General features: G+C 34.1%; 1 protein-coding gene across 3 annotated transcripts; it reads right to left on the bottom strand.

Annotated features, from left to right (window-relative positions):
* Positions 1–1,367: 1,367 nt before the first annotated feature.
* Positions 1,368–19,092, bottom strand: FAM76B (family with sequence similarity 76 member B). 3 transcript variants are annotated; one of them, XM_069469042.1, is made up of 10 exons: positions 18,712–19,092; positions 17,813–17,877; positions 16,924–16,978; positions 15,691–15,846; positions 13,356–13,555; positions 10,171–10,218; positions 9,900–9,980; positions 9,136–9,271; positions 6,212–6,313; positions 1,368–1,565 (listed from the first exon to the last, which is right to left on the bottom strand). In XM_069469042.1, exons 1-10 carry the CDS (start codon positions 18,796–18,798, stop codon positions 1,476–1,478), a joined length of 1,020 nt encoding a protein of 339 aa, XP_069325143.1. In that variant the 5' UTR covers positions 18,799–19,092; the 3' UTR covers positions 1,368–1,475. The 3 variants fall into 3 exon arrangements, with proteins under 3 accessions (XP_069325143.1, XP_069325144.1, XP_069325145.1); XM_069469043.1 differs by having other exon boundaries at positions 9,136–9,268; XM_069469044.1 differs by lacking the exon at positions 10,171–10,218 and having other exon boundaries at positions 9,900–9,963; positions 13,369–13,555.
* Between the last annotated feature and the right edge of the window lie 245 nt (positions 19,093–19,337).

Genomic DNA, 19,337 nt, shown 5'->3' with positions numbered 1-19,337 from the left:
TCTCCTAAGGGAAGAAACTCTTACTTTACACAGTGTATCTAGCAATGTCTGAGGCTTTAAAATTGCACTAAAATCTGAACCAATATTGCGTAGATCAATTCCATTACATGCTGAAAACCACTGGATCAGAATATAGTCATTAACTTCACATAACCTATTCCACCCTACCTTAACCTGTTATAGACAATTTTAAAGACTTTGAGACAATTTACTTATAAATAGTGCCTGAATCTTATAGATTCCAATTTATTCAAACATAATCACAGACTGGATTAAAAAGTTATTTTTTTCCAGATTTGCCTTAAATTTACAAATTAAGTATGATATACATAAATATTAACTTAGATAACCACACATTATAGGGAAAGCAGATATATCAACCATTATAGAAACATTATAAATTTTAAAGAATTTTTATAAAAAAAAGCAAAACATGTAACTTATGAAATAAGAATATGAAGCCCTATGACATAAAAAATAAAAATACTCTATTGGAAGTGACTTAAAGTTAAATCTTTGGGGAAGTATTTTGACATAATTAAATGAATTCAATGACCAACAGCTTCCCTTATCACACAGAAATAAACCACAAAATCTTCTAAAGTCTATATGCATTTTGAGTTAGTTCTTAATGCAACCTCAAACATTTTACTAGCAACTTTGATTTCCTTTTGAAATAGGGTTCTGTACATATTCATTTATATACAAACATTTATTAAACATGATTTTAAAACAAACTGTATGTACAAAAGATCAGCATTCCTATAAATAAAAACATTAGCTGGCAAAAAGGCACTTGTAAGTAAAAATCTACAGTAGTTTTTACAAAACAAACACATTTTACCTCGGATACTGTACAATAAACATTAATTCCTATACCAATAATGAAAATGCTAGGTTACTAATGTTAATGATGTAACTTTTAAAAACATATTTACATATACTCTTAAGTTCATTTAATAGAAGCACCATGATTCTTTCCTAAATTTATGTTGATGCAAAGTAAAAACACAATTCTCAAAAAACCAGTGTTTACCACTTTTCTCCTTTAAAAGTTTTTGTATTTCTAAATTGAAAACTGTTTATCTCAAATTAGCATAGTGAAAAAAAAACAACACAAAAAAACCCTGCTGCTTTGACTTCTTAAAACCATACCTACTCTATTATTGCATGTTGAGTTTTATAAAGAGTACTACTCATGCACTCCTTTACAACTGTTTAATACTATTGCTGGCAAAAAAGTTCCTGGATATCAAATAATTAAAAAGTTACTTCAAACCAGTTGAAGTTTTATTTGAATGTTTTACAACTTAAAAAATGCTGTATATCAGTTACAAAAGTGAATAGGAAACACGCCAATTTATTTGGTGTGCAAAAATATTTTTCCACTACACAGAATTTTAGGGCTTCACAGAATTCTCCCCCACCCCCAAATTTACACTGTAAGCAGAAACACTAAACAAATAATTGCTTTCTCAAGGAGATGTTAGGATGCTTCCACTTTTGTCAAACTTTTTACCCTTTGACAATGCTGCAACCTGTTTGAGTAGTTCTCTGTTTTTGGCCTGTGGAAGACAAAAATATTCAAGATTAAAAATGTTTGAAACATTATTAAGAGTCATTCTGAAGAATACTACTTATTTAATACTGTTCTTTCCATTTACATGGCAAAAAGCTTTACTGAAACACTAACAGATTAAATGAAAGAGTTGGTACATTTAGGTTCATCTCTTAAGGCTGAATATGCAGAAGGAAATTCTAGATTGGTTTATCAGCCCCTTTTGTAAATGTCATTATTAATGTAATTGTCGTCCAGAGATATAACTGGTTATGAAAAAAGGTAACAAAGTGAATCCACTTAAAAGAAGGTTCAGATTTTAAATAGGGAAAACATGTTTGGCCCTTTATCTTAAAAACATGAAATGAAAACTACAAAAATAAGTTGTATTTTATAATCAATAAAATCAAAGAATGAATCAAGTGTTGATTTGGGAGTAATATTTCCCAGCAAGCTGTATGAGGTCTTTCATTTGATGTTTTCCTTCTTGTAAAACAAGCTAAGAGATCATTCTGCAAACAATACTTGGAATTTATCAATTTGCCAAAGGCACTCTTAATGATGCCCAATTTTTTTTTAGGCACTCATCAGGACCTGCCTTTTTCTGATCTTAGTCTTGTTCCTTTAATAGACATACAGTCATTGGGTGCTGGCTTTGGTGTGATCTGAGCAGTTGCCTATCATCACTGTTTTCAATTTCATGAAAACCTGAAATTTTTTTTCTTGCAAAGACTCAAAATTTCACTTTGCTAACCACCTCAACTTAATTTGTACTTCATTATCAAATGTCCCATCCATCACCTACAAAGACATTGTCCTTGAGCCAATATGCTATGACAATCACTAGTTTAGTAAGGAGGAAGGTGTATGTAGGGACCTTCAGTGAATATTTTCATATTCTAATTGCTTTTGCCACGTTATGCAGTCTCTTAACTGTGGAAACTTAGATGATAAGGATTCCTGTATATATAAATATATTAACGATCAAGCACTTTTGAGGTTTCTGAGCCAAAATGGGGAGAGTGATGAAAATAGTTTAGAACCTGAGCACTGCCCTAAAATTTTTAAACAAATAAAACAATTAAACAATTTTTTAAAAGATCTCCTCTGGCTTTTTTTTCAAAACCATTTGCCTACACAGGTTTCAAGATTTTTTATTATCTAGACAAACATTTTTTAATCTCAATGCTTCACCTTCTACTTTTAGCTTGGAATGGCCAGATAATACCCGGCCTTCTTCTCTGTGCCACCTTAAAATGGTTCCATTCCCCCACCCTTCTCCAATCAAACTTTTCCTAATTAACACCCCTGACCTCCAAAATGCAAATATTCTCAGTGCTACCTTATATGTGGCAAATCATTTTTTATGTTCAGCTGCATGATTAATAGGGTTTCTTTATTCAATGGTTATTAAATAAGGCAATAATGAAGAGCTTCAATTTCAAATTCAATATCCATTTTAAACTTTGAAAACCATAAAGAATTGAAAAGGACTCTTCTCCCATTAAAACTAAACAGTTTGAGAAACTCAGAGGGCAAATCAAGTGAGAATGTACCTGGCAGTTAGGGGAAATCAAGTAGCACACTCGTAATCAACTGGTTTATTACTCAGCTGACCAGTTCTAGTCAGTGTGGTAGTTTAAAATTTGCATTTAATTATTAACTACATATTATCTAGTTTATAACTATAATAAGCCCACTGGCTAACTGGAAATTTAAGAAACATAAATTTTAAAACACAAATTAATGAAGGCCATAAAAAAGGCTATGTTTATAAATCTGCTTCAAAAAGACCTCCACCAGATCTGTAAATTACATTTACATAAAAATGTTTATACTGATACACTAAATGGTTAAAAAGTAAATCTCTAAATTATCTTTTCTCAATTATCAAATTAAAAAAATGAGTTTATAATTTCCACATTCTAAGTACAAAATACAAGAATTCAAATATTACATCTTGAAAGCAGTTTTTCCTTTTAATGCAGCTAATTTTCAATCTGCATTTATCATACCCCAACAAATTTGTTAATAAATAAGAAAAAAGCCTTTAAAATAGTGTATCAGTTGTCAAATGGACACAAGTCCAAATTTGTCTTATTCTAATTTGAGTACTCTAAAAATGAATTTCACAATGCAATATTTAAATAAATGTACATTTAAACTTTTTATCCTAAAATTACTTCATTTCACACCCTGAAAGAAATCAATGAAATTATTTAAAAACATTTAGAAATGTTGATTTGAAGGAAAAAACATCTGAATTAAGAATTACACAGATCCTGCTTTAAGTCCTGGCTCTGCCACTTACTGCTATGTAACCTGGAGTATATTTGCTCATTTGTAAAACAGAAACTCCATCACCCACCTCAAAATGAGTTGAAAGAACTAATCAAAAATATAAAACACTTAGCCTGACACAGTGACTGGTACATACAAGGCATTCAAATGTTAGGTCCCTTTCCTCTTTTAGCCATTTATCTAATTAAACAGAATTTTTATTTGATATTTTTAGTATTTTACATAATTTGGGGAGTTTTGGGGGGATATTTTAGACAACTTTTTCTTGTCATGTTCAGTGCTTATTCCTAGGTTTGATAGTTAAAAATATTTTAAGAACTGTTAGAGTAACATGAATTTTGTGTTACAGAGTTCATTCCTTATCATATAAAGAAAAAAAATTTACTATGCTTACTTACCTCAGTAAAGAATCCTACTAGTATCACTGGTTGCTAATGGGAGTGGGGTAAAAAGACAGCACTTAGCTGTAACAGAAAGTCTCTAGCCATAACACAAAAGATACAGGGAAGTGTTCTGATAAGAAGGATGAAATAGAAAATCTGAGTAACATGAGGTGGTGGGAGCTAGTGTAGCACAGGGGAAATTAGAGCTAAACCTGGGTCAGAAGATGAAGGTTTACTTACTGTATAACCACAGTTTCAACTATAAAATGGGCAAACCATGTAACTCAGAGCTACTGTAAGGAATAAATAAGATAGCATATGTAAAATCATGTTGAAAATGTCCTACCTCTATGTAAATATTAATTACTCTTATACTATATGAAAAGTGAGCTATCAAGCAAGAGGAGGTAAGCCTAAGATACCAATCAGGCTAAGTCAAAGAGGGTTCCCCTGTGCTTGCAGCTATGATTTTAAAAAACGGAAAACAAATTGCTCTTCTTAACAGTGGGAAGTACTAAGTTAAATCATGTTTAAGTACCACTCACAGTTATTCTGTTATCTCATTCTGAATTTACCTCAGAGCTTTGGTTACATCACATCAAATCAGAGATCATCAGATTAAAGATTTTGTTCTAGGTAACCCTTCAGCATTAATAACTGAATGAGAAAAATAATAGTATCATAAACTAAAAATACTTGCTGGTGGATGAAAAACTATAATTAATGTACAATAAGCCTGGTGTATGATATAGGCAATCTTTCAGGACAGAGGGCAGATGGGCATTTCCATAAATCACCACTTATTTAATAAATCAGTTGAATGCCTACTATGTCCCAGGTTCTATGGGTTCTATGTATGGTTCCTTTTCAAAGTTATTTCTAACAGTAAGACTAGGGTTAAGACCAGGCAATCTGTACCTCAAATTTTAGCAGGTTCCTAAATCCTACTAGACTTAGGCTATTTGCAGAGAAGCACGAAGAATACAAAACCAAACGACGGGAATAGCAAATATCCCTTGGTGTTACAATGTTTAGAAAAAACAGGGCAGTATTAATTCCATCCTTCTGAAGCTGTACTCTCCCATCAAGTCTTGGTGGTCTATGCTGGCAACTTTTCTATGCTTTTAAGATTTAAAACTTCTTAATGTTAAAAACTCTGTTACTAAAGATTAAGTCTACAAATGTCAGAATGTATAAATCAAAGAGAACATGTAATTAATTTAGTGTGGTCTCACTTCTGAATGTATGAAACCTATATGAGAACAAGCTTTAGTAAGGGAATAATCTGTATCTATGTTGGATGTTTATCATCTTTGCATGCCAGACATCAGGTACTACCCCCCTCTCTGTTATTGTGGTGACTCTTGAAGTCACCATATAATTGTTCTGTGTATTTAAATCCTGCTTAATATATTTTGCAGTACTCTGAGGTTGAGGTGGATCACTACCTGTTGGCATATGAGCAGAACTGTTTTTGGCACTTTGCAAACCACAGTACACAGATTAAGCATACTCTCTTGCCTTGCATCACTGCATGCAGCATAAATTTCCACCACTTGAGATCCCAGAGTGTTGATTTTATATGCCCACCACTCTTCCCATTATTTGGAAAGATATAGGAAGAATAATTACTACTGAAGACCCTTATTTTTAACTTAGTTTCATTAATTTGATTTTTAATTTTTTTGCTTAAGCCTGATGATCAACTGAAGATAATCCAATGATATTTTCCTCTGAAAACCCCAAGTTTAGGCAAAAGTTTTCAGGACTCATGTACTGAATTATCTTTCAAGTGATTTCAAACAACTTTTAATGGGATCAAGACTAAAAACTATTATACAGTCAAAATCAAAACTGAAAGGCACAATATGCACAAAATAAGGACACCAATACCAATCTAAGTCAATGAATGCTATTACCCAAGTTTAGGTCTCCTTGCCTAACATTTTACATAAATAATGTCATTTACCTGAAGTTGTTCCACAGTTTCTTTGTGAGCTTTTTCCATACTGTTCATCTTTGTTCTCAAATTTGACTCTTGGTATTGAAAGTCTGCCTTGAGTTCAGTTAACTGAGAGATTGAAAGAAAAAACATATATGTATACATATGCACACACACACAAATGCACAGCATTTTAAATATCCTTCATAATAAACTCACACTTCATTATAAAAGTGGAAGATGTTAACAGCAGTTTCCTGAGTTTTACAACCTATCTAAAATTTGCTTTGTGAAATGATGAATTCTATCTGGTTTAATATAATTTTAATGTTAAGATAATACTTGACCATCAGTAAAACATTTCAGAAGCTGTCTTTTTTTTTTTCCTTAAAAAAACGTGGCTTCACTGACAAAGAATTTGACAACTGGTATGCCAACAAAAAACTTAATGGCTAATACCTTGGAAAATGCCTCAATTAAAATGTACTTCATGTTAATATAAACAAAGTAAACATTTAAACTAGCTTCAGGTTAAAATAATTTTTCAATAATAAAAAAAGTTTGATACTGGGCAAACATAAAGAGGAATGGTCATATCAACCAACAGTTGTATTGTTTGTAAGATTTATGTCCAGGATTATGTACACAACACTACCTAACCCTTGAGATAAAAATGGAGAACACCACAAAGATATACAACTAACATGAAATGAGAAAGGGGGTTACCATAAAATTTGGGCTAAATTAGACAAATAAAAGAAAAAAATCAGTGGTTTGAGGTAACAAAGAAAGCTACATGACAATTTTTTTCATACACATAAATGACATACATAAAAGTACAATATCTCATGACTTCAAATTCAAAAATAAGTAATATAATTTCATTGTCAGAACCATGCAGAAGCAGCTTCAGGTTATTTTAAAACGTTTTTGCACTTTGTAAGTCAAAGGTTTGCAGGTCTTTTTTGTTATTATCTGGTAGTTAGTAAACTGAAAGACATACAACAGCAAAAAGAGAGGAAGTCATGGTGTCTCATATTCTTACCTTTTCAAATAAAAGCCCTCACTTTGTCAAATTCAAAGTATGACTAAATTCTTTCTCTCTCAACTTTCTGTATTACAAAAGAATTCCTGTTCTGAAATGCCAATTCACACTAAATGAGTTAAGACAATTATTCTATTCACTATACTGTGAGTTGCCTCCAGATTATGAACTTCTGGAAGATAAGCATTGTGTTGTATTTTGTCATCTTTGTAGCCTCATAACCTAGAACAGTGCCTGGCTCTAGAAGTTACTGAATAACAGTTTATGAAACCAATTCAGGAAAATAACTTGGCTGTCTTAGATCTATAAGAAAAAGTTGCAAATGTGTAACTATTTTAGGTTTACAATTATTATTTTCCTCTCAACATTGCTAGTTTCAATCCTCAGTTGTTTTTTTAAAAAAGAGGAACACTAACAAAAGCAGAACTTCAACAAACTGTACTGATACAGAAGAGTTATGTTACAGAGGGAAAAAAAATCTAAAAAAACTCAATATGCTATAACTTATTACTACTTGGCTTTGAGATCATTGTTATTTTGCAGTAAACTTAAGCATTTTATTCCACTTTTTTCAAGGTTAATGCAGATATACCTGGCTTGTGTCTAAAATTTTGTGCATAGAACAAATTTCCATAAAAGCTTATTAAAAAATGCTGTCAATCAAAAAAGAATAAGACAATGACACCCATGACTTTCCTATATGTGAATCCTAATTTTCCATTTACTGAATTTGCTTAAAATGAGGTACAAATGTATTGAAATTAAGTCCACTAACCATCAAGGTGCAGGAAAATGTAACATAAAAGTTATTGAATGGCAGAAGTAAAAGCCAGCTCAAACTCAAGCACTACTATAGATACTCAGAGATGGATTATTCGTAACATATTTATAATCATGTCTTTTTCATAATTTTAAAAGAAATGTTTTTAATGTTCTCCTTCTGCAAGATATTTGCCATAGCTCAAACTACATCGTGTGGGACCATAAAACAAGCACAAAAGTAGGTTCTACCCCTAAAGATGACCAAACATCAGTAATAGTCCCTGTGAGCACTTACATTTGCCAGGAACTGTAGTAAATACTTTGCATTCTCATTTAATCATCACAACCATCCTAAGAGATAGTATTAATCCTCTCATTTTCAAAATGAGAAAACTGAGGCCCAAGGAAGTGACAGCATTCACTCAAGGTCACATAGAAAGTGTTAGAAATGGAATTTGAACCTAGTTATGGCTAAATGACTTTAAAGCTATTTCCTGCTCCATGCCCGCCCACTATTATGCTATCTTGATTTCACAGCACAAGAATACCTTAAATCTATCTATAATTTTGTTAATATTCCTCTTTTCATTAGATGGACAACATATTTGACATTCCTCTTGATTGAACTGATAAGCAAAGTCCCAAAAAGTACAGTTACTTCTTACAAAATGATTTTAGACACCTATTCCTAATCACTGACTACCACATAGGAAATTCCCATACAATTATCTTTCACCAGTTATTTGATCTGGATTGACACATGATAGGTATATTAAAGACTACTTTCAACCAACATTCTTAAATCACAAGGGTTTTTGAAATATTCCATTTGCATCTCATTTTTAAATTAAGACTTCAGACCTATTTTAAAATTACACACTTACTAAAAACTAAGGTTCAGAAATTATTACTATTCTAACTAGCCCTCAGTTAATTCTTAGAACTAAAATTCTGAAAGAGTATTTTTATTTACCTTGATTAGATGATGGCCTAGACTCCAATTTGGACTTTCGTAATTTGTCTTTATAGGAAACGTGCACAATGAACATTACCAAATTGTTAAAGAAAATCTAATAAAATCTGCAATGATTAAGCAAGAGTCAACATGTAAATTTTACCAGGCTTCAGTGAACCGTGTTCTTACCTTTTTATCTTTTTCTAAAATGGTCTGGTCTCTTTGCTGTAAGAGACGCTTAAGTGACATCACTTCTTCTTTCAGTTGACTTATAAGGACAAAATTGTCTGTTCCCCCACTATCTGCTGACTGATTTATAGAGCTACTAAAAAGAAAAAAATAAAACACAGTTAAATGAAGTAGAAGGAAAATTAGCAGGTGTTCAAATTGCATAAATTAGACAATTCCACAAACATCCTTAAGGCTAATGCAAAAAAATATGTACCTGACAGAAATGGATGCAACTGGCAAATTACCTTACTAATGGCACACATTACATACACCTGCAGAAATATAATTCAGTATTAGCTTTTAGGGGGTCAATATTTCTAGTGTTAAGCAATAGGCAGCCAATTTGTACAGTAACATCAGCAAACTTTTGGCTAATGAACTAAAACAAAGTCACGCTCATATTTTAAATCTAAAAACATTTTCAAAGCAGGTCAGTTTAAAATATCACAATTCGATTTGTGTTTCTTTGAAGAATAAAGATTATGTTCTCTATTCAGATTTGTTTTTTTTTTTCAAAACCCAAATTTATTCCCCAAATAGAACAATATAGTTTAGTGCCACTTTCTTATTGCCAAAATTAAGTTAATTTTTTAACTGATTATGTTTACTCTTCTAGGTGACTCAAAGAAGTCAATGTAGAAAATATATGTTTCTATTCTTTTATCTAGTAATAACTGGCAATCAATCATAATTTTTACAACACTAAAGGAATTCATTTTTACCTATCTCCGTTAGATGGCTTAGATTCCAATTTGGGTTTTTTCTTTGGAGTTTCATTCTGAATTGCTGCAGAGGATTTATGGCTGTAACCAAACATTAATAAGAATAATTAGAGTAAATAGGGAAGAACCAAATGATAAGTTAGTCTTCTTCCCCTAAAGTATTATTGAACATCACTGATTTTTTTCGAAGCCTGAATAATAAAGTTAAAGGGATAGCACATTTACAAAAATACATTTCAAAATACTTCAGAAAATACATTAATGTATTTACCTCTGTTTCCACAGTCCCTGCTCTTGTTCTGGACTTAGATTGCTGATTCTGAAAAATACATAAATGACATCTAATAACATTTATTTCATATATCTACATTTAATGGCATTTTTTCTCAATGGAATCAAATTGTGTGTGTTTATAATTTTTTGTTCAGAGAAAGGCATATTTAAGTTTTCAGACTAAGATAATATATGTTTAATAAATCATATTCAAATGAGATAAATTCTAATCAAATAACTACTAGCCATTTTAAGTTCAGAAAGGTACAATGATATAGATTGAATTTTCTTTTTAATCAGGATCTCCATAATTCTATTTAATACCATAGCAAGGGTGGGGTTTATGAGCATGAAACTACTATAAAAGGATTCTATAAGTATAAAGTCTAGAAATTATTGTACTTTGGCTACCCTTACTATTTCAGACAGAAAATTTTTATCTTTAAAGTTAAGGCTTTCCTGATAGTCCTAAGATGAGATTCTTCCTTTTGAGTAATTCACATTGCTAAGACTAGTACGTCAAGTAAAATAAGAAAATATCTTTATTTCTTTGATTCTTTCCTAGTTTTCTTAAGAATCCTATCCAAAGTCTCTAGATCTCACTTTAGTTAGTGCCCTGGAGAAGCCATGCTGAAACTATTGGGAAATTTCATAGTGACAAATGATTTTACTTTTACTTATAATTAATACTATTTTTCCATTTCTCCACAATCCTAATTGCTACCCTATAATTCACTATGAAGTCTACATTTTTCCTATTCTTGCATGTCAGTCAATCCTTCACTAACCCCTAGTTTATTCATTCAACATGTATAGAGCCTCTCCTGTGAACCAGACACCATATTTATACAATTTATGAGATGTGAGAAGACCTGTGACCTTGTGCAAGTTACTGAAAAGCCTTGAGCCTCAGTAAGATCCCTGATATGTAAAATGGGTATAATACGTAGCTTATAAGGATATGAGGATTAAATGAGTTACACATGTAAAAAGCACTTAGTACAGTGCTAGTATATAAAAAATAGGTATATGTATATATGTTTACATGTATGTATACAATTTAGTGTTGTTTCAGCTGTAGAAATTTAATCAAAAGTAAAAAACAGACCAAGTTTAAGAATCACCTATAAATAAATACTAAGGTGGTGACACAGTAGCTATATTCTATCAACCTGATTTACTCTTTACTTGTGAGTGAACTGGAAACCCTACTGAGGAATTCAGTTGTTCTTTTGTTTCTTTTACAAATTTCATGATAAGCATTAGCATGCCACATAAGCACTAACCAGATCTCAAAGTGAGAACAATCACATTAATAATGATTTATCAGAAACATTTGAATTACTGTCTTAGCTTTCTGAGAGTTGTCCATTCCTAGATTCAGATTGACCTTAGTGCCACTCCCTCACCAATTACCACCACTACAGTATGCTCTTCATGTTCATTCTGATCTACAGAATCTAAGATAGGGCCCTACAAACTATCTGTTCAGCACAAGGTCTATAGTCATCAAATGCAATATAGTATTTGTATTTAAGTAACCAAAAGGGAAAAAAATCGGAAGTCAATACTGTCCTCCCTCCTTTTATTTTTGAAAACTGTTAATTCTTTCAAAAAGATTAAGTTACTATCACACAACTTGATCTTCACAAAACGTGTTCTGATTGTGTCCTTTGCTAAGACAAATTTATCTGTAAAGGACATGGAAAAGAGACATTTCAGCTGGGTCTTAGGGATACATCTGACTTATGCCATTAGGGTATTAATATATAGTTATTTTGTCATATTTTCTTTAAAGGAGGAAACAAAAGAGAGATTTATCTTCCTTTGCTTCTTGTGATACTCTGATATAAAGATCACAAGATTTCTTCAAAATAGCCAAAAGAGAAGTCATTGCATTGCAGTCTACCACTGTCACTCCTAGAAAGTACTACAACGCGGTAGAAGAAAACATCAGTGCCTCTCTCTATAAAACTTCATAATCTGCTTGGTGAGAGCATATAGTTTAGAATCAATCTCACTAATTAGACACAACTATATTAAATTCCAAAGACACCATTATGTGTTCCAAAATGCAGTAGGCAGCAATTTTCTGTAAATAAAATGTTTTAAGTAACTATCTGAAACTTCAAAGACTCGTAGAAAAATTTAAAAATGGGTGGGTATCATGTCCCTGTTTTTTCTATTTTAATTTGTGTGTTTATATGAGTTTGTGTTTTAAGATTGATTTTTCCATGAAGACTAAAATTATATTTCAAAAAACTCTTTATACCACACACATAAAGGATTAAGATTACTACTATATAACCTCCCCCGACCTCAAGTAACTTCAAGAATCAAGTATAGTTGACCCTTGAACAACTGGGTTTGAACTGTGCAGGTCTACCTATATGTAGATTTTTTTTTTTTTTTTTTTTCCAACCAAATGCAGATCAAAAATATAGTATTTGCAGGATACAAAACCTGCAGGGAGGGTTGATTTTTCATATACCCAAGTTTCACAAGGCTGACTGTGGGACTTGAGTATGTGCAGATTTTGGTATACTATGCAGGTACTCCTAGACCAATCCTCCACATATACTGAAGGCTGACTATAGTCGTCTGTGTTTGAACAGAGTTCCTAACTATATGTTTTAAAAACAGCTAAGTACCACTAATTAAAAATACTATTTCTCACATTTTGTGGACCTCCAAGATTAAGAATGCTTCCATCATGGTAACAAATGATAGTGTTATAATCTGTTTCCCAAAAGACTAAATGTATATTTCCCTGTCACTAGTTTAAATTTGTTTTTACTAAAACAAATTAATGACCACTGTGGTAAATATAATTTTTACAAGTAAAATCCCAACAATTATTAAAACAAAAAAGAATATTGAGGCTTTTGATAACTTAAATAATTGAATTATTAACTCCCAAGTACTTGTATTTTGACTTCATGATATGATAATTTTATAGGTTAATTCCCTAAATGTCCTCTCTTTATTACTATGGTAAATAGCTAAACACATTCTATGTGTTTTACACACTGATTAAAATGAGGTCTTAGATATTTAAGAAGTTTACCGTGTACAATGGAAACTAGACTAGCACACAGTCAATATTTGTAAGACGTAAACACCAATAAATGACATTAAAAATGCCAGGAAGGATTTTAGAAAATATGATCTCAAATTACTTACTTGTGATGGCTACTACTGTGACGATGGTGGTGGTGATGATGATGGTGATGATGTTTTGCATGATGCTGGTCTTTCTCAGTTAGAGATGAAGATGATGAATTTGAATGTGAAGATCCCAGGCTCTTCCTTTGTTCTTTTGTCTTCTGTAAAACTCTCTTATATGATAAAGTACAGAGCCAGCATAATAACTTTCCATCAACCTTTTAAGAAAATATTTTTATTAGATTAAAGATACCCATAAACTGGCTGTAAATGAAACCAGGTAAAATAAATTGCTCATCTTTCAGTTATTACATCACACACACACACACACACACACACATGCATGATGCATGCACACACACATTTGCAGATTTTTGCAAAATGGAAAATTAAACTTTTCTGAAACATGGGAAAATGCCTGTTTGGAGGATTATTATAAAATTGGTGATGATATACGGACCTCCATTAGTTTCAAGGCATTTTAATTTGAAGAGAAAAACATGCTACCTTTTTTCTTATTCCTAGAAAATAAGTATAAATTGGTACACTTCCAAGAAATATAACTTGAAATCACTATGTAATTCCTAAAATAATAAAGTATTTCCCACTACAGTAAGTATTGTAAATTTACAGAAGAGAGCCTTAATGGCATATATAGTTGATTCTCATTATTCCTAAATTTTTGTATTTGCAAATTTCCTTACTTATTAATATCTATCTGTAACCCTAAAAATGAAGACTTACAGCATTTTTGTGGCCATTTGCACATATGCAGAGTGGGGAAAAATATGTGTCACCCAACAGCACATGTTCCAAGCTGAAGTGGAACACGGTGACACTCTGCCCTTTCTGTTTTAGCTCTCAGACAAGTATCCTTTTCAGTCTATTCAGTGCCATGTTTTTCAAGTTTCTGTGCTTTTTGTTGGTGATTTTGATGTTTAAAATGGTCCCAAGGAGTAGCGCTGAAGTGCCGTTTATGGTTCCTAAGTTCAAGAAGGCTATGATGTGCCTTATGGAGAAAATACGTGCATCAGATAAGCTTCATTCAGGCATCATTAGTGCTGTGGCCCATGAGTTCAATTAAATTAATCAACAGCATAGTAAATGTGGTGTCTTCAAACAGAAACACACAAAAAATAAGATTATGTATTGATCAACTGATCAACACGTTATCAGAGGCAAGAACCTAATCCTGTACTTCCCTTAGGGACAATGGTTCAGTATAGTAGTCCCCTCTTATCCACAGTTTCAGTTTCACATGGTCAACCTCGGTCCGAAAATATTACATATTAATGCAGTAAGATATTTTCAGAGAGAGAGAGACCACATTCACGTAACTTTTGTTATAGTATATTGTTATAATTGTTCTATTTTGTTATCAGTTATTGTTAATCTCTTACTGTGCCTAACTTGTAAATTAAACGTTATTACAGGCATGTATGTACAGGGAAAAAACACAGTATATATAAAGTTCATTACTATCCCCACTTTCAGGCATCCACTGGGGGTCTTAGAAGGAAGAGGTAGGTCTGGAAGGATAAAGGGGGAAATACTGCATTCACTAATTCAGTGTTTGTGGCAACTCTATAGAGCATAACTTCCTTAAATAACAAGAATCAATTTTATGTGTGCCTAAGGAGAGTGAAAGAGATTTCTTTCCAAAATTACTGAGACTAAACCTGTAAAAATAAAATCAAGTTTCTGTCTTCTGTTTGTTCACACAAGAAGTGCTGGAGGGACATGTCTTATAACTAGGGTACATACATTGCTGTGGGAGGACCTGGGGGAGCCCCTCAAAGAGATAGTCATCCTCCAAATCAACTGAAACTGATAGACAACAGGAGGCCTGTGTGAATGCTGATCAGCAGAGGAATGCCACATGCATACACATACTTATTAAGTCACTGTAGGTAGAGAAAAACAAACAATGGTTTCAAATATATGCCCATATCAAAAGGCACAAGACTAACTTTGAATTTTATGTGCTAATGTGCCATTAGGTATTTTTTCACACCAGCAACTTCAAGTAACCAACAAAAGGGTGAGGCAGGTGAAAAGATTTATTTAAAACAATAATTAGTTAAATCTCCTGAATTAAATGAGGGATAACCAAATAATACAGAATAGCCATCACAGAATATTTTTTAAAGCACAATAATCCTACTTGATCAACATTAATCTATGTAACATGCAAATAAGGAAAAAAACTCACATTCCTGCACTTTCATCTAATTATCTGCTTTTAGGGACTCAAAGAATAGATGTCTCAGCAGTGTATTAATTATAATAACTTACAACATGTTTGGTATTTTATTTAATTTCCAGATGATGTCATAACATAAATCAAACATACCTTTCTTCTTCCTTCTTCCTTCCGATCAAAAGCACACTGTTGTTTGCACTGTTCACAGGTCTGAGGTGGTCCATATTTTTTTTCCGAATTTGTGCAACGCTGACACTTGGTACCAATAAATGCTGCAATTATGTTACAGTACTGACAAGGCTTGGGCTGAAAAAGATATACATTTCCTTTCAAATTTTTAAAAATATTAAAAATTTGCTACATAAAACGTAACCAGTATTACAGACATACCTCTGGGATTAAGAAAAGGGATAAAAATTTCTTTTCTGTCAAGTATGTTGCCTTGTAACATTCAATGAAATTCATCATGTTTCTATTCATTCAACAAGTATCTATTTCTAGAGTCATGACACTCACTTTTACTCTATTGGAATATTTAAATGAAAAATAATGAGAAATATACATGTGATTTCCATAGTACATTATATAATACAAAAACTACATATGAAAAAGGTCTCCAAGAATGAAAATAAAGGTACACATGGATTAAAAAGTCTCATGTATCCAGAATTTAGGGAAATGAACTGCTACTAATATCCTGGTTAGTTTAATAACCATATCACTTATCCAAGAAACATTTAACTTTTCATCATATACAGGTACAGACCATATAAGGAATACAGAATACAGATGAGTTTTCAACTTAAAAAAATTGGCACAAGCATATTCAACATAAACTATAACACAAATACCTTTTCTTTGCTATTCAAAAGATAAATCAAGACAGTATAAAGTCTTAAGGTCAGCACTTTAAACACTATTATTAATATTGGCATAATATACCAATAATGACTAATACACATGTAAAACAATTTGCACTAGTACAGTGTCATGACTTTTGTGAATAAATATCTAAATTGTACTGCTACATAAAAATAACTTTGAAGGGGGTTCTGAAAGCGGGGGGGAGAGTCTGATTATGCAAGCCTTATGGGTAAGTAGGTTCTCCATAACCAGGGGTTTGCTGTATTTAATTTTTAAAAAACAGCTTCATAAATTTCACCTTGAAATTCAATATACATAAAACATGTACATAATTTGACTGTTTTTAAATGTTGTCACCTTCCCATTAGACCATCTACAGAACATTTCTTTCATAAAAAATGTTGATGTGTTGAAATATTTAAGAATATAGCAATACATATTTTTTAAAGGTCTAGCTTTGTAAAAAACATTATCTGATCAGCAATAGAAACATGAAATAAAAATATAAAACATACTTACTGTCCCAAATTGCTTCACATTTTGAGCACACTTCTTACAAATTGTGTTAGTTTTGCTGAAAAGGAAATTGAATATAGATGATCACATTTATGTAGCTTTCTGTAGCACAATGTTGAACTAAAGTAAACACGAGTCACAGATTTGTAGTTCTTAAAACTTACTCTAACACAGACCAAGGATTTTTTCAAAAATACAAATATAAGAATCTTTTCAAGGTTGTTTTAACCTGAATTTACTTCTCTGCCCATTAACTTAAAAGAAATGTTTTAGTCATTTTTATTGTGTATTTTTTTTTGTAAAGGAAACAAAACAAAAAATCCTAATGTTTCCTATCTAGTTAAAATCTCCACACTTGCCACTATTAATGCACAGCATTACACATCAGTGCCCCCCTGACCTTTCACTTGGCCATTCTCATTATCATGCCGTGACTTACTTATGAAGAAATTATTTGTTCTTCTCTTAGACTATTTTCTGTGTGTGCTCCCAGAGTGGAATCACCTGTTTAAAAAACTATGTGCTATTCTACTAGATCTCACCCTTAGAAGGCAGTTGGTAACACTACAGACTTTACCTCAGGTTCCTTAAACTTTTACCATTTTTTCATAGCTTAATCGTAACTTTATTTTTGCACCTTCAATAGCAAGGCTGACATCTTTCATAAAATAATTTATTCTCTATTTCATCATAGGTAGACTGAAGTCTAGTTGTAAAATAATCACTATTTGGCAACATTCTCTCTCCCACCATATATGAAAGGTTTACAATTTAAAATTTCAGAGGCTAGACCATTTTACAAAAATAATATAAATATGGGATTACAAGGCCCAAGTGTTCCTTACAGACAACGGCTTGTCTTTAACAATCAAAAACTGTTCAGTATACAAACCTCTCTTGTTGAAATTCTGATCTGCAGTAAGTACATTTTACAATAGGATGCGCAATCCGACATTCCTGCAATAAGACAATACATTAGTCAGTATGTATCTCAAAGTCCCAAATCTCACTTTTCTGGTAGAAAATTATTGCCAAACCTAGTCAAATGTCTAAAACACATCAATAAAACCTGGCCCCCAACGTAAACAATTGGAGGATTTATGTAAGTGGCCAATCACAGTATAATTCCTTAGGAAAGACATAGGTGTCTTTGTCTTTATTAGATAGGGGGGGTTATTACAGATAAATTAAGAAAGCTGTCAGGGCCGATTTCAAAGATTGGTTAAATGTGAAACTACTTATTATTTTGCACCGTTGCTCACAGACAGCATCCCGGCTTTAATGGGATGGGAGGAGCTCCAAATCATAGAGCATTCTGTTCCCAAACCAGTCGCTTCGCTTTCCTGGACAGGGAAGAAGGATGCCATCAGCTTTGCGGCTTCGGGTTCCTAGCAAGAAAGTGCAAAAACCGTCCCCTGCCCTCCTGGTGGAAGGAGAGGACAGACCAGGCAGAAAACTGAGATGAAAACATCTCCACCCCAGGGTCTCTGCGGCATAAGACAGGTGGCTGCCTCACTCAGCCCCACCCGAGACCCCCGGACGCTGATGGGGCCCGGCCCCCTCCTGGGCCGCCTGGAAGAAGGCAGGATTCTGTCTCCCTCTCAAGGGCCTTCCGCAGTTGATGCCCAGGACCTCGGAAAAAGGGGTCCCCGGATGGGGAGGCAAGGGCTCCAGACTCCCAAACCCCTAAGGCGCAGGGAAAGAGAGAGAGACTGCGGTGCAGCGGCCACCCAGCCCCCTCGGGTTACGGCCGAGGACACCCAGCCCGCCCGCCGCCCGGCACCTACGGACCTTGCAAAGCTGCTGGCCCTGGGAGAGCTCCTCGAAGGGATAGCGCTGAGTACACTTGGTGCAGGCATACAGGGCCGAGGCCGCCATCCTGCTCCTCAGTCTCCTCCTCCGCCGCCGCCCGCTCCGAGGCGGAGCCCTACAGGGAACTCGAGAGCCGCCGCCGCCCGGGCCGCGGGCTCCTCCTCCTCCCCCTCCCCCTGCCTCGCGCCCACCAGGGCCTCGCCGCCAGAGCCCAAGGCCCCGCGGACGACGCCGCCGTCTCCCTCCGCCTCCACTTCCGCCCCAGCCCACCCAGTGACGCCGTCCCAGCCGCTCCCGCTTAGGCCCCGATAGTGGCGGAGGGAGACGAAGCGGAGAGTTGGTGGCAGTTTAGCTGTGCGGCCGCGGATCCGCTTCCTTCTCGGCCTCCCTTCCCCACCCCTGATTGGCTGCGGAGCCTATCGCGTCACTCGGTCACTCCGCCCAATTCCGAACTCCGGCTACGCAGGGAGCGCCCACAAAAGGAGGATGTCACCGGCCAATGACAATCCGATGCTCCCAGCGCGCGAAAACCGCTTTAAACCCGCCCCGCCCAAAGGTCCCGGTCGCGGCTAGTTCTAGCAGCCAGTCTCAGGTTTGGAGAGAGT

Source organism: Eulemur rufifrons, chromosome 6, assembly GCF_041146395.1.
Source record: "Eulemur rufifrons isolate Redbay chromosome 6, OSU_ERuf_1, whole genome shotgun sequence".
Lineage (NCBI taxonomy): Eukaryota > Metazoa > Chordata > Mammalia > Primates > Lemuridae > Eulemur > Eulemur rufifrons.
The sequence above is the reverse complement of the archived record's forward strand: the minus strand, read 5'-3'. Positions and strand labels throughout refer to the sequence as shown.